The sequence below is a fragment of the Hippoglossus stenolepis genome, chromosome 14 (assembly GCF_022539355.2).
Source record: "Hippoglossus stenolepis isolate QCI-W04-F060 chromosome 14, HSTE1.2, whole genome shotgun sequence".
Classification (NCBI taxonomy): Eukaryota; Metazoa; Chordata; class Actinopteri; order Pleuronectiformes; family Pleuronectidae; genus Hippoglossus; species Hippoglossus stenolepis.
Window position 1 is genome coordinate 4851264 of NC_061496.1, and position 12917 is coordinate 4864180.

The 12917-nt window shown below is 40.8% G+C and overlaps 1 protein-coding gene across 3 annotated transcripts in view; it reads left to right on the forward strand.

Annotated features, from left to right (window-relative positions):
* The window catches only part of atp11b (ATPase phospholipid transporting 11B (putative)), a 42887-nt gene that overhangs the window by 2187 nt on the left and 27783 nt on the right, over nucleotides 1–12917 (forward strand). For all 3 annotated transcript variants that reach the window (XR_004698237.2, XM_035175884.2, XM_035175885.2), the window contains exons 2-11: nucleotides 5102–5218; nucleotides 6394–6483; nucleotides 7914–7994; nucleotides 8266–8373; nucleotides 8923–9051; nucleotides 10224–10327; nucleotides 11020–11067; nucleotides 11482–11546; nucleotides 12029–12110; nucleotides 12197–12347. Coding sequence is in view for 2 of the 3 variants with exons in the window: in XM_035175884.2 (XP_035031775.1) it covers nucleotides 5102–5218; nucleotides 6394–6483; nucleotides 7914–7994; nucleotides 8266–8373; nucleotides 8923–9051; nucleotides 10224–10327; nucleotides 11020–11067; nucleotides 11482–11546; nucleotides 12029–12110; nucleotides 12197–12347 (975 nt within the window). In the remaining variant the exon portion in view is untranslated. The remainder of the gene's footprint in view (nucleotides 1–5101; nucleotides 5219–6393; nucleotides 6484–7913; nucleotides 7995–8265; nucleotides 8374–8922; nucleotides 9052–10223; nucleotides 10328–11019; nucleotides 11068–11481; nucleotides 11547–12028; nucleotides 12111–12196; nucleotides 12348–12917) is intronic.

The following is a 12917-nucleotide window of genomic DNA, read 5'->3' on the forward strand; positions in this document are numbered from 1 at the left end:
GGCTACATCTATACTACTACATTTTCATTTTAAAACTAAAACGATGTCCATCCACATGAACTATTCAGCTCTGAATCAGTAATAATCTTAGTCTCGTGTCTATAACACACCTGAAAATACATATCACATGACCATTCACATACACTAGGAATGTGTGTACCAATGTAAACCGGAAGCAGTTTGTCTACTTGCTAAGTTACTACGAACATGCAAATGTTTCCACACTTGTCCACACCACGACGCAGCCAAAGAGTTTTCAAACTAAAATGGAGACGGCATTTTCTAAACTTCTCAGTTTTTGGTGCTTTAAATTTGGCGTAAACGGTGATGTGTTTTTAAACGTAGCCGAATCAGTGCGAGTTTAGCCTTAGCCTGTTTAGCTAACAGGATGTCCCACACTTTTACTGTGTTTGTTTATGATCTTTCTCTCTGCAGCAATAATCTACTGTAATAAAGCAGTGAAACATCTGATAATCAACTGGTCTATGCCACAATTGATACAACTGTAAAGTTCCTTATCATCTCTATATGTGCTTCTGGCTATTCATTCTATACCATATGTTATTAGATATTTGTTTGGCGTGCCTCTGGTCATGTTAGCATTGCTCTTGTCATCAGTGATACCATCAGAAGCAGCACTCCCTGCATCTGACTACAGACCGGATCTTGCTCTCTCTCTCTCTTCCTCTTTCTTCTGCAGTCTTTCTGTCTTTACCATCACTCTTTATGCAACTCAATCTCTTTCTACTATCATCTCCGATTAGCTCATCCCATCTGATTAAATGCCTCTGTAATACGACTCAGTGCTTTGCCTTTATTGTGAGGCCTAAGTCTGTCTCCCAGGCATTGTTCAGGGAAATGATTCCCCACAAAGCTCTATGGGACCAGTAGGCTTCATGCAGGCAGTAATTACCTGTCAGCCTACAAATTGATGAGGGCATGAAAGTCTGGGAACAGAAATTCACGTTATACTGACAGTAGTGTGTGTATATATATATATATATATACATTTTAATTGCAGCTTTTTCTTCTACATGGATTAATGTCATTGCTGTGCTTTAAAACCTATTTCGGGGCTGTGCTCACTCAGTGGACCTGTGTGCTGGCTAGCATCTAGGTAGACTGCATTAAAAACTCAAGTGTAGTCACAGTATTTCTGGTTTAACAGCACCGTGGCGGGCAGGTGACTGGTGTTTGTTTGCTCTGAAAGACGTCATAGCACAGTAAAGAGGTGAAAATTACTGTGTCCACCCTAGTGTTATGTTTATAGCACTGCAGATCGGAGCTGGAGCCAGTATAATTAACAAACGTAGGGAGGGCCGATGGTTTAACAGGGAGGGACTCATCCACAAACATGAAATTATTATAACATTATGCACTATTGCTTCATATATGCTGCCTCAAGTAGAGCACACAACTTAGACTGTTGATTTAGGAGAGAGCACAGCACAGGGACATTAGCATTGTTTATTTGTATTTTTATCTGCTGTTAGAGGTAGAAATCACCAGACCCTCCTGTAGTGACTGATTACTACATTAAAGCTTCATTGCAGTGCTGATGGAAACATTGGTTAAGGCGCTTCCCTTCATTTCTCAATCACACATCTGTTACAGTTACAAAAGGAAGTTAAGTGTGTTCCTTGCCAGCAATTGAGCTGCACTTAAGCTATCATGTGCAAGGAAATAAATGATTAAGCAACTTAACTTGACACTTGATTGATGTGATGGTGATCGAGAACCTCAGACTCCTCAGACTGGGTGGAGAAAGAGAATGAGAAATTATTTTAAGGCTTAATTACTCAGACTGTGGCAGCCCGCCATAGTTTAATTTGTCCGACCACAGTTTCATGATGAACCAACATTTTTGACACTTCTTATAATAACATAAAAGAGCTTTAACTTAGCGTTTCACACTGTTGCTTCCAACATATTGACCCGTCCTGCTGCATCGATGGCCCATTAAACAACGCATAGCGTTTTTTCCATCCTTGGCAGGTAGAAGTCATCGTAAAACCAGGAGTTTCAGTTTTGCAGCTTCATGACGGATGTATAGTTCTGAGCAGGCAGACAGACCTGACCTTAATACCTGCCCTCTCTGTGTACCTGTCACTCGGCTCGGTAGCGCATGAGCGCATCCTGTGTGCACGGTCACTGCATACTCACAACAATGAACCCTCATTGACATGCATCGGTGGGGACTTATCCAATCCAGGGCCATTTCAATATTCATAACATCCTTTGGGGGCTCTACTAAATTGTTGAATAGAGTATATGACACTAACCTCTATTGAAAGTGGAAGAACTGCTTCTCTGTACTGAGGCGTCTGATATAAGATGGTAGTGATGATGATGCTACTCACAGATGAGTTTGGTCAGTCAGTCTTGAGCCGGATAAAGTTTTGTTCACAGCAGTAGATTGTCCCAAACAGAGATGTAAACTTTGGGACATGTCTCCTCAGGATGGGAAAAATCGTTTTACAAACCTGAGCTGTGGGGGTTGTTGTACTGAGCATTGAACTTGTTGTTGCTTTGCCGCTCATTGCTTTCAGGTTCCAGGTTGTCAGGCACGTCAGCTGGTTCCACATTAAGTGTCATAGCAAATATGTTCAGCTTCTTGTTTACTTCAACCCCCATAGCAGGCTTTTGCAGTTTTACCCCTTTCCAGGTTGCACCTGCCCCGACATGTGTGGCTTTCAATGACAGTGATTCCTCCCTTGTATCAAACATTCTTGTAATCTCACCCTGAAAATTGGGAAGTTGGGGGGTATTTCTTATGTCCGATGTTTTATCATGAAACAATTCTGTCATGAAAATGTCTTGTTTAAAAAATAGTCTCATGTGTGCACGATATACTGAGAAGTTTGAACCAGGGTTCATTCATTTACTGGAAATCTGTGAGAACTTCCTCTGTTGGCTCCATTTCCCAGTTCAGGAATTCACAGTTAGTTGAGAAATGCTGCTGTTTGCCATGACTGAGTGGGTCGGCACGCTGCTGAGACTCATGTGTCTCCACTGTAGGGTTTGTTCGACCATGTGATTTATGTTTTCTCTTGAAGTTTCTGTATCTTCTTAACAGGAAGCATTTAAATTAGTGGTTAAACATGACAGAGTTGAATAGTCATACGTTTGTCTCACAGATACCTTGTGTTTTGTCATTGGAGCTCAAGATTTTGCTCATTTCTTTGCCTTGAAAACATGGAATCGGTGATGTTCAGTGTGAGAAAGCAGTTGTGTTGTTTCAGGCTACACGAGTTGAAGTTTAGAGGTCAGGAGTTGGTCTAACTCATACATAAAAATGTTATTTCGCTGTCATTCTACTGTAGCCACAGTTTTCACGACTCCTCCATCCATCATCTGTGTGCTGAGCAAAGGCCAACTGTGACTGAGATGAAAATAAATGCACCTAAATGACAGAGAAATGTCACATAGATGCTCTTTTGAAAGCTCGGAGCAAAGTGGAAAAGAATGGATCAGTAGAAATGGAAAATCCTGACAAACAAATGTTTCTTTTATTCTTAGAAGTGGATCACTGATTGTTATGCCAGTCCATGATGAAGAGGTCACTGTTAGTACAACATCTTACACACCCTGTAAATGAGACCTTTAATATCAGTAAGATGAGACCTAGCTGTTGCTAGTTTGATACGGCATCGACTTCATAAGGTGAAAAACAAAGTTTTATCATTGTTTAACAATGTGATGGGCCTACGTTGTACGATTTGAGCCCGTTTTTGACCCAATATCTTGGACACTCATTTTAGAGTCGCACCAACTTCCAATTCGGTTGAGCATCATGTGTCGTACGTTGCACAGGAGTTAGCTACGAGCGATCAGATGCTCCTGACCAGTTGTCAGGGGGTCGGATGAATTTCTGATGTATCCGAAAATTTGGTCGGCCGTCTACAGGGCTCTCCCACAGTAAAAGAATAGTCACGTCAAACTCCCAAACCCCCCAAAACCTTTGTTTCTCAACAGTATACCTGCCCATTTAATGTTTCCTCTTCCTCTTATCATAACTGACATACCAGACAGAAACATGTCAGCACACAGAATGGCACCTATAGTCAAGGCAGTACATTTCCTCCTTGTTAGCATTGTGAAAGCAAACAAACCACAACTTCTTTTTCTTTGCCAATAGCCCGACCGCTCCAGAGGGGCTGACGGTTGATGTAGAGCGTGAGCAGCCAGGTCTTGGCTTGGACTGTAAAGTCTGAGCACTGAACTCGTCAGCTTTAGCTTCTGCATCACAGACATTTTACTCAACATTTTAAAGAATCACAGTCTATGTTTGTTTAGCTTTAGGTGTGGTGCTTTTGTTTGCAAACCAGAAATCCGCAGCACAGGGAGAGCACGAGAGAAAGGCACTAATAGTTTGCATGTGTCCCTGTGCAAGTGAATCAATGTGTGTGTGACGTGGCACAGATACATTCCTCTGTGTGTGCGTATGGGTGCGAGTGTGTGTCACACCTACGTCACACAAATTTGCAAAAGAGTGGAAGCACTTGTATTAACCTTCCTATTGTAGCAGCTGGCTTGTGGCAGAAAGGACAGTTCCAGAAAATGAAGTTAAATCTAAGCAAGTCGGAACATATTCCAGTAAATTAACCTTAGTTCACCACAGTTACCAAACGATTTTCAATGCATACTTCACTTTATTACTGTGGTTAGAGGAACAAGAATGTTATAAGTTGTTTGACAAGACTATTATTTGTCATACTAGCATACTTGTCATACTCTGTTTGTGTTTTTCATAATTTGGACAAAAATGTTATGTCATCATACTGTAACTCAATAATAGTAATTATTAGTTATGACTTATTCATTATTTTGATAGTGTTGGGCTGGAAAGAATGAATATTTTAGTTGCCGATTGAAATGAAGATTAATATCTCAATTAATTATGTTGCTTAAAAAAATGTGAAATCTGTGACAAAAAGGCCAAAGATCATTTAGTCAAACAAATGTTTTGTTTACAATATGAATCAAAGGAAAGTAAAGAGTATTTAAATTCATGAAGATTCCACCAGAAAATCTCGTGCACATCCCTTCTTTTCCATCTCTCCTCACCGTCTCTCTTCTCATGTGTCCTCCCTTCCCTCAGGGCTTTGACCCCCCTCATCAGAGCGAGACCAGAACGGTTTATGTGGCAAACCGCTTCCCCCAACATGGCCACTACATACCACAGCGCTTTGCCGACAACAGGATCATCTCATCCAAGGTATCGACTGTTGCCTGAGCCAGTTTTTTTACTCTTTTAAATAAAAGGAAGTAACGGTTCCCTTCTACACAATGTTTTAACTTGTATCATGACAGATATTTGCTTCCTCCCCTCACATAACCACCAAAACAGATGAGATATAGATGCACTGTTTTTTAGGGTTTTTCTTTTAATCACAAATAAGATGGTTTGAGGCACTTCTTGTTTTTTTGAAAGATATGAATCTTGACACTGTGTGACAGAAGAAAGAACTCAAATGTCTTTCTGGAACCACTTTAACTAGTTTGGAAATGAAGGTCTGTAGTTTAGTTGCACTGGCAGAGAGATAAGGGGTGAAGTGCAATTCGTCGATAAGAAGATCAACACACACACACAAGTTATTTTGGTGCTGAGAGGATTCTTAGGTTAGTTAGAAGAAGGTGGAACAAAAGGATAATCCAAAGAGGGCAGCCACCTGCCACCAGCAGTGACGTCTGTTATTGATTAGGCAGCAGATTAAATGATTGACAGTCAGGTTAAGTTACCTCAGTAAGTACTGAATTGATTTCAAGTCATACGTTTGAAGAGACAGAAACAGCTCTAATAAAAACAAGATAATTCTTGTTGGAATCCGTTTGTTTATGTGATGCTTTCACCTCAATAACAAAATGAAAACTTCCTGCAGCTGTTCTCTCAACACCGTGCTGCACAGGAAGTGATGACTTGAGATCAAACGGTAAAACAAAAGTAGTCACAGCGGCGAGTGAGCAGCTCCTCAGCACAAGTGGGTGAACTCCTGCAGCATGTATCTGCAGACTGAGGTCATGCTGCTCTACAGGATGTCAACCTCCTGTTTACTGAAAGAGTCTTTATGAAAACATCTGAGGCTGAATACAGAAAAACAAAAACTTATTTACTCTGTATTTATTTCACCTCTTATATTTGTCGGCCATGAAGTGACATGGAAATGTACAATACTATACCAAACATGGCTTTTCTTTTATACTACACAGTTAAACTCTAAAAACTAATTCAGCGTATTCCTTTTCTTAATTTGGCCATTTACAGTCAGAAGTAGGATAGACTTACTGCCTCATACATTTGTGTTCTATGCTATGTTTTACTTTCCTTACTTTCTGCATGTATAGTCTGTATTTCTGTAAACACTAACTGTATTTTCGTCTTTCTCTTTTCAGTACACCATTTGGAATTTTGTCCCCAAGAATCTGTTTGAGCAGTTCAGGAGAATAGCCAACTTCTATTTCATCATCATCTTCCTCGTACAGGTAAAACACTCACAAATGCACAAACGCTGACTTTTTCCTTATTGCGGGAACACTGTACATGTTCTGTTCATTCAGATGGTCACGGGTCAAGGGTGTCCTCAGCTTTCTTGCCCTAAACACAAATGTGCGTGTCTTCAATACAAACGTCTGTTTGTGCACGAGCTACTGACTCATAGACTTCCAGGGCCCAGCAGAGAGACAGGTCTGCATCTGTATTAACACATCACGCCCACACATTAAATAATATGTGGGACTTTACAAGCCGTCTCGAGGCGGCTGGCCTTCACTTTGCATCCGTCAGCTTTTGGGGAAGGAGGATTTGGCTTTCAAATGTTCAGGCTTCTCCTTATTCATTTGGGCCTGGGTAGTGAGGCCAGAGAAATTGACTTGACTCTGTCGAAAGCTCCTTTCCACCCACTCAGCTTAGTCTCAAATCACTTGTTATCTTGACATTATGAACAAGACGTTTTCTTCGATTGCAATCATGAACATTTTGTAGGTGGCCTGGCTTGGATTCCTAGATAACTGCTGTGAACTGCTGTACCACTCAACCAACCAAGAAAGAAAACTTGATTTCATTGTAGTTGATGCAAATTCTTATTATAATTATATAGAATGTAATGTTTGATGTTACTTTTAGTTAGTTATTGATCAGTGTGGCTCACCTAAATCCATTGTGTGTTTCCAGGTTACCTTTTAATTAAACCTCTGCCCTCATAGCTTGACAAAGACTTAATTTCTTTGTTAGTGGTTAAAAGTCAACTACCAGAAGGGAGATGAATTTTAAGCCAATAGCTACACTCATGGTTTATAATCAACCCACTGTTAAAACATTTATCCCTGTGCTTCAATGTTCTGTGCTTCTCTAAACTATTGTTGCATTTGCTCATCTGCAAAAATGTTTTTTCCATATAGGTCAGGCAGGTGGCTGAGTGACGATATATAAGCCACAAACACCCGAAGTTCGAATCAAGCCTGTTGTGTGATTTCCCCTCTGACTCTGCTCTCATTTCCTGCCTCTCTATATGATCAACTGTTCAATCAAGACAAAAACGCCACCGAAACCTTTGAACAGTTTGGGGTATAAATATGTGTAAAAACCACAAAGTTCGACTCCACCTTAACGTCTCAAATGGTTCATCACTGATTCACGTGAGGTTCAGAAAGCTGAGGAAACATTTACTGGTCCAGTAAATGGTGTGTGGGTGGGTGGTGACGGTTTACCTTTAGGGAAGTTATGTCAATTTCCTGTTTGAAACACCAGCTACTACTTCTCTGTTGATGTTGTTGATGTTTGAAGTTTCTAGTCTTCTCTCTCAACAGGACACACCCGCTCTCACTGAGTCTGTGGTATAACTCTTTTTTTTCCACTGCACTTCCAGTTTGTTGACGTCTCTTCAACCCCCCCTTCACTGTATTTGTCTTTCCAGTTAATGATAGATACTCCAACTTCCCCAGTCACCAGTGGGCTGCCTCTTTTCTTTGTGATCACAGTAACTGCCATAAAACAGGTGAGAGCACAAGCACATGGTAGCTTCCTCTTTATTCTGCAGAAAAGAGGGAACTTAAGATAAATGCAGTTTAATATCTAAGTTTTTTCAACTAAGTTTAATATTGACTTAATTTATAAACTCATATAAAACTGTTTAGAGTAACTTAAAAGGTTACAGTTGATCAGCGACTAGTTGTCACCGCTGTTTAGCTAAAATACAATATTCCACTGTGAGGTTGTTACTTGTGAGCTGCTCTGTTTGGTCGGTCACTGACTGGATGTTCTCGTAGGGCTACGAGGACTGGCTGAGACACAAGGCCGACAATGAGGTGAATGGGGCTCCAGTGTTTGTGGTTCGCAGTGGAAGTCTGGTCCAAACGAGATCTAAAAACATCAGGGTAAGACGACAGAAAACCTGGGGCATGAGTGACCCTAAAATACCCTCTCACACCTCACAGCCAATACTCATCACTCACTGTAGCTCGCCTGTTAAATGCCTGCTGCTGGTGAGGGGTTCGTAGAACTAGACTTTACAGAAGATATGTTGAAATGAAGGGAGCATCAACAACAACCAACACAAATGGATGGAATGTTGCGTGAATGATGCATTTGTTGCAGTGACACAGACAACATCTAATTATGCAGCTTTCCATAGAATGAATGATCTAGAATGCATGAAATGTCCAACATTGCAAATGTTAAGAAGACATTCCTGTAGGCAGACGTATTATCTAACATAGCCAATCATTTTAAGCTGTTTTTAAATACCTGTTTCATAGTTTGAAGGCATGTTGGACAAAAGCATATTACTTTGACTGTAAGAAATACATCGTAGAGATTCATAAATTGACAAAAAGCTACAGAAGGTTGAGGAAGGTTCATTTCAAACCATGGGGACATTGTGTATTGTACTATGTGTTTGAGTGTTATTCTGTCTGTCCATCCAGGTCGGGGACATTGTTCGTGTGGCTAAAGATGAAACGTTTCCTGCTGACCTGGCGTTGCTGTCGTCAGATCGTGCAGACGGCACCTGTCACATCACCTCAGCCAGCCTTGATGGAGAGACCAACCTTAAGGTCTGTATGTTGGAGTGTGTTAGGAGCATATGAGACAATATGATCTGTGTTGTGTTCTTTCTTTGTCCATAACTGCCTCTGGGATTCAAACCTTCAAACTCCACAGGCCTGCTGCAGCACCTTAAAGACGGGCTGTGGAGTACAAACAAATAAATAAATGTAACATTCAGTAAAAACTAAAGTTTTGGGTTGTGTAGCCTTGTGTTGTGAGGCACTGCAGCAAGTGGAGATTTAGGAATCTACTTAACAGTGATAGCTGCAGTGATGCGTACTGATGGTCCTGAAACACAAGGCTAATTGAGCCTCATATTGAAGCTTTAAGCAGAGAGAGCCTTATTGAGACTCACTGTTTGCATATATTGAGAATTAGTCTTTAATTGGTCAGAAGATGGAGTTGGCAGACCTCTGTCAGCAAAACATATGTCAGTGCTAAACTCTCTTATACCCTCTCCTCTCCTCTTCCCTCTCTTCCTCACCTCCCAGTCTTGCCAGAGGCTATTTAGCTTAATTGTCTCTCTAACCATTTCCTGCTGCTTCTGTTACAGTTTATTTATACAAATTAGGGGGGTTGTTGTTTTGGTGTAGTAATGTGTTTGTACAGTATATGCAGCCCTTTGAGATATTCATAGGTCTCTATCTCATCTCCACTGCAGCTGTTTGCCTTCTGTGTACTGCAGTCATACTGCAGTAGTACCTTTCCTTTAGGAGTATCTTAACACAGACTGTCAAAATACTGCAGCGTCACTATCACTGGATCACATATCTGTAGATATCTGTTCTGGAAAGTGGTTGCAGACTTGGGTGTTAGAGAGCTAACAACTCAAATGGACAATGTTTCTTTAGGTAACACTTAATACCGTAGTGAAAGTTTTATTTCTATAGCACAAGTACATGATAACATAAATATCAGATGTTAAAAAACTTTCCTATAAAAATATATTTTATGCAATGTTTAAAAACAGGTAAAGTTGCCTCCAAGTCTAGTCTCCTCAGACAAGGAGTTGCTGAGCCAACAGCAAGTGTTGTTTGTAAGATCTTAGATTATGGCCTGGAGCATAGGAATTGAGTGGCTCTATAATAAAGCTTTAAAAATAATTGAAAGAATCACATTTACAGTATCTTTCTGGACCATTAACTGTCCTCATGTGTTGTGTGTGTGTGTATGTTTGTAGACCCACTACTCTGTGGCGGAGACATCCGTGTGTCAGTCAGTGTCCCGGCTGGAGTCTCTGCAGGCTGTGGTGGAGTGTCAACAGCCAGAAGCTGACCTGTACAGGTAAACCGCCCCTGCCTGTAGCCACACCCTCACACAAAGCACTCCCAGCTAATCCAATATTACAACATTACAACACTGCTATAGTTAGATTTCTGTGTTTTTTAATCTTTTTTATTTTTGGTTGAAAATGTATTGATTTTAAGCTGTAAATTTAGATAGTTAATTTTACATATTTAATTTAGCATCCATTATATTCACTAGACCTCATTTCTTATGGGTGAATAACATGTGTGCTGAGAGGGCGAGTATCTCTGTGGCAGAGTTGCAGTAGGATGAAAAGGAAGATCAGTACATGCTGTAATGCATCATTGTTTTCAAAATGAAATCCAGCTGAAGCCGAAAGTATCAGCTCTGAATCTGCCTGTTTCCTTTGTTTAACATTATTACTTTTTGTTAACATTGATTCACTCTCACAGTTACAGAAACACTGATCCCCACAGAGCTCGTTCTCTGTCAGTCCACATGCTCAGTAAAACTACACAGGCTGCAGAGACATTAATCTCATGCCTGTCAGAATCTGACTAATGGAGAAATGTGATTTCTGACCGGCTGTATATAAATACAGACTTTACATTAACCAGGTTATTGCTGAGCCTGTGAAAGCCTTTCCAATCATTTCATGAATGTACATGATTTCTTCCTCTGTGTGTGCGTGCGGTCCACTCAACCTAAATTCCTTTGGTCTTTTCCAGGTTTGTTGGTCGGATCACGGTGACAGAGCACGGGGAGGAGATTGTCAGGTGAGATCAGATTTATCCAGCTGGTTGAACTAATAATTATAAATGTGGAAGAGGAACTAAAGACATTCAGAACAGGATAATACAGGGTGCTGAAATATTGTAAACCTACAAAAAACAAATTTATTGGGACAGTAGTGAAGGATAAAACATGTGGATTTGTTCTTTAATACACTTTCCAGGCTTTTAGAAGAGGACCAAGATTTTTTGTCCCTGGATAATGTTACAAAATCCCCATTGATTCAAAAGAGCGTTATTTCGCAGAATGCATAATGAAATGTGAATGATTAATTATGTTTACAAAAGATGTATGAGCCTCATGCACTGTTTGTATCAAGGTCTTGTTAGTACCAGAGTCATATAACCACATCTGTCTTTGCCTGTATTTATATATTTTTATGTTTGCTTTTATGTCAGACCTCTAGGTCCGGAGAATTTGCTGCTGCGAGGGGCCAGGTTGAAAAATACCAAAGAGATTTTTGGTGAGTCGGTACAGTGAGAAGCACAATAAATGATTCAACTGAGAAGGAAGCAGCTATGAAGTTAATCTGTTTGCTGCAATGGGAAGTTTCAAGTTGACCTGAGAAAGAGGAAGAAAGACAAAATATAGTTGCTGGAGAACAAATTGCTTGTGAATTACCTCCAGTGGAGATTGGAGGCATGAGAACAGGCTGATGCAGCTTTGTTTACTGAGACACAAACAAGGCCGAGCTCTGTGGACATTATGGGAAGGGCAGGCTGCTCATTATCATATGGCTGAAGTCAGATTATGTTAACTGAAGACTGTGCTCGTAGACTGGATATTAAAAGGGTTTGACTGTAATGTAAGATAGTGTATGCTGTTGTTGTAATTGCTTGGCATGGGAAACTAGAGCCAAGGATCTACCAGGGACACATGGAGAATTTTGATGTCTTATCTGCATTATCAATAGACCATGCTCTCACAAACCAACTGTGCTGTTAGGTGTGGCAGTTTACACAGGGATGGAGTCCAAGATGGCCCTCAACTATAAGTGCAAGTCCCAGAAGCGCTCTGCAGTGGAGAAGTAAGCACTTTTTCTGTTGCCTCTCAAGTTCCTGCTTCCGAATATACTTAATAAAACATTCCACTTAACATAATTCCCTGTGTCAGGTCCATGAATACCTTCCTAATCATCTACCTGGGCATCCTGCTGTTCGAGGCGGTCCTCAGCACCATCCTGAAGTATGCCTGGCAGGCCGAGGACAAGTGGGACGAGCCCTTCTACAACCAAAAGACTGAACAAGAGAAAAACAGCAGTCCGGTTAGTCCGCTTTGAAATAAGCAGCAGCTCAACACATTCTTATTGATTTGTTTCTTGTAAGTACTGCAGGCTATCAGCGGCAGAGACAGGAGGAAGTGAGATATTCGACATTATGTTTTTTTTACCTTCATCCACTTTCATCTTTCGGCTTTTTGTCACCTGCGGATATACTTAAATGAAGGTAGTGAAGATATAAAGATGTACAATGGTCTGAATCCTCGTCTGTATACACACAATCAGAGGTTGGTGTTTCAAGAATTTGTGACTAGGCATAATAGAGGAAGTGCCCGCCACAGGACAAGTGTGCTCGCCCATCAGCCTGCCTGCCAACACCGATCAGTCAGCAGCCTCTATGTATTAAGACAGAGAGACAAAAAGAATCTAAGTTGTGAACTGGACATCCTGCTCCCTGGAGACAGAGCCGAATAACTGCAATAAAACAATGGCTGTGTTTTTAGATTTAGTGTCACGCTGACCCTGTTCCAGTCTAAACCTTTTACCAATTACTTTATCTCATACACTTTCATTACTCCAGGTCACACATCTTATTATCACTTATGCATAGCTGGT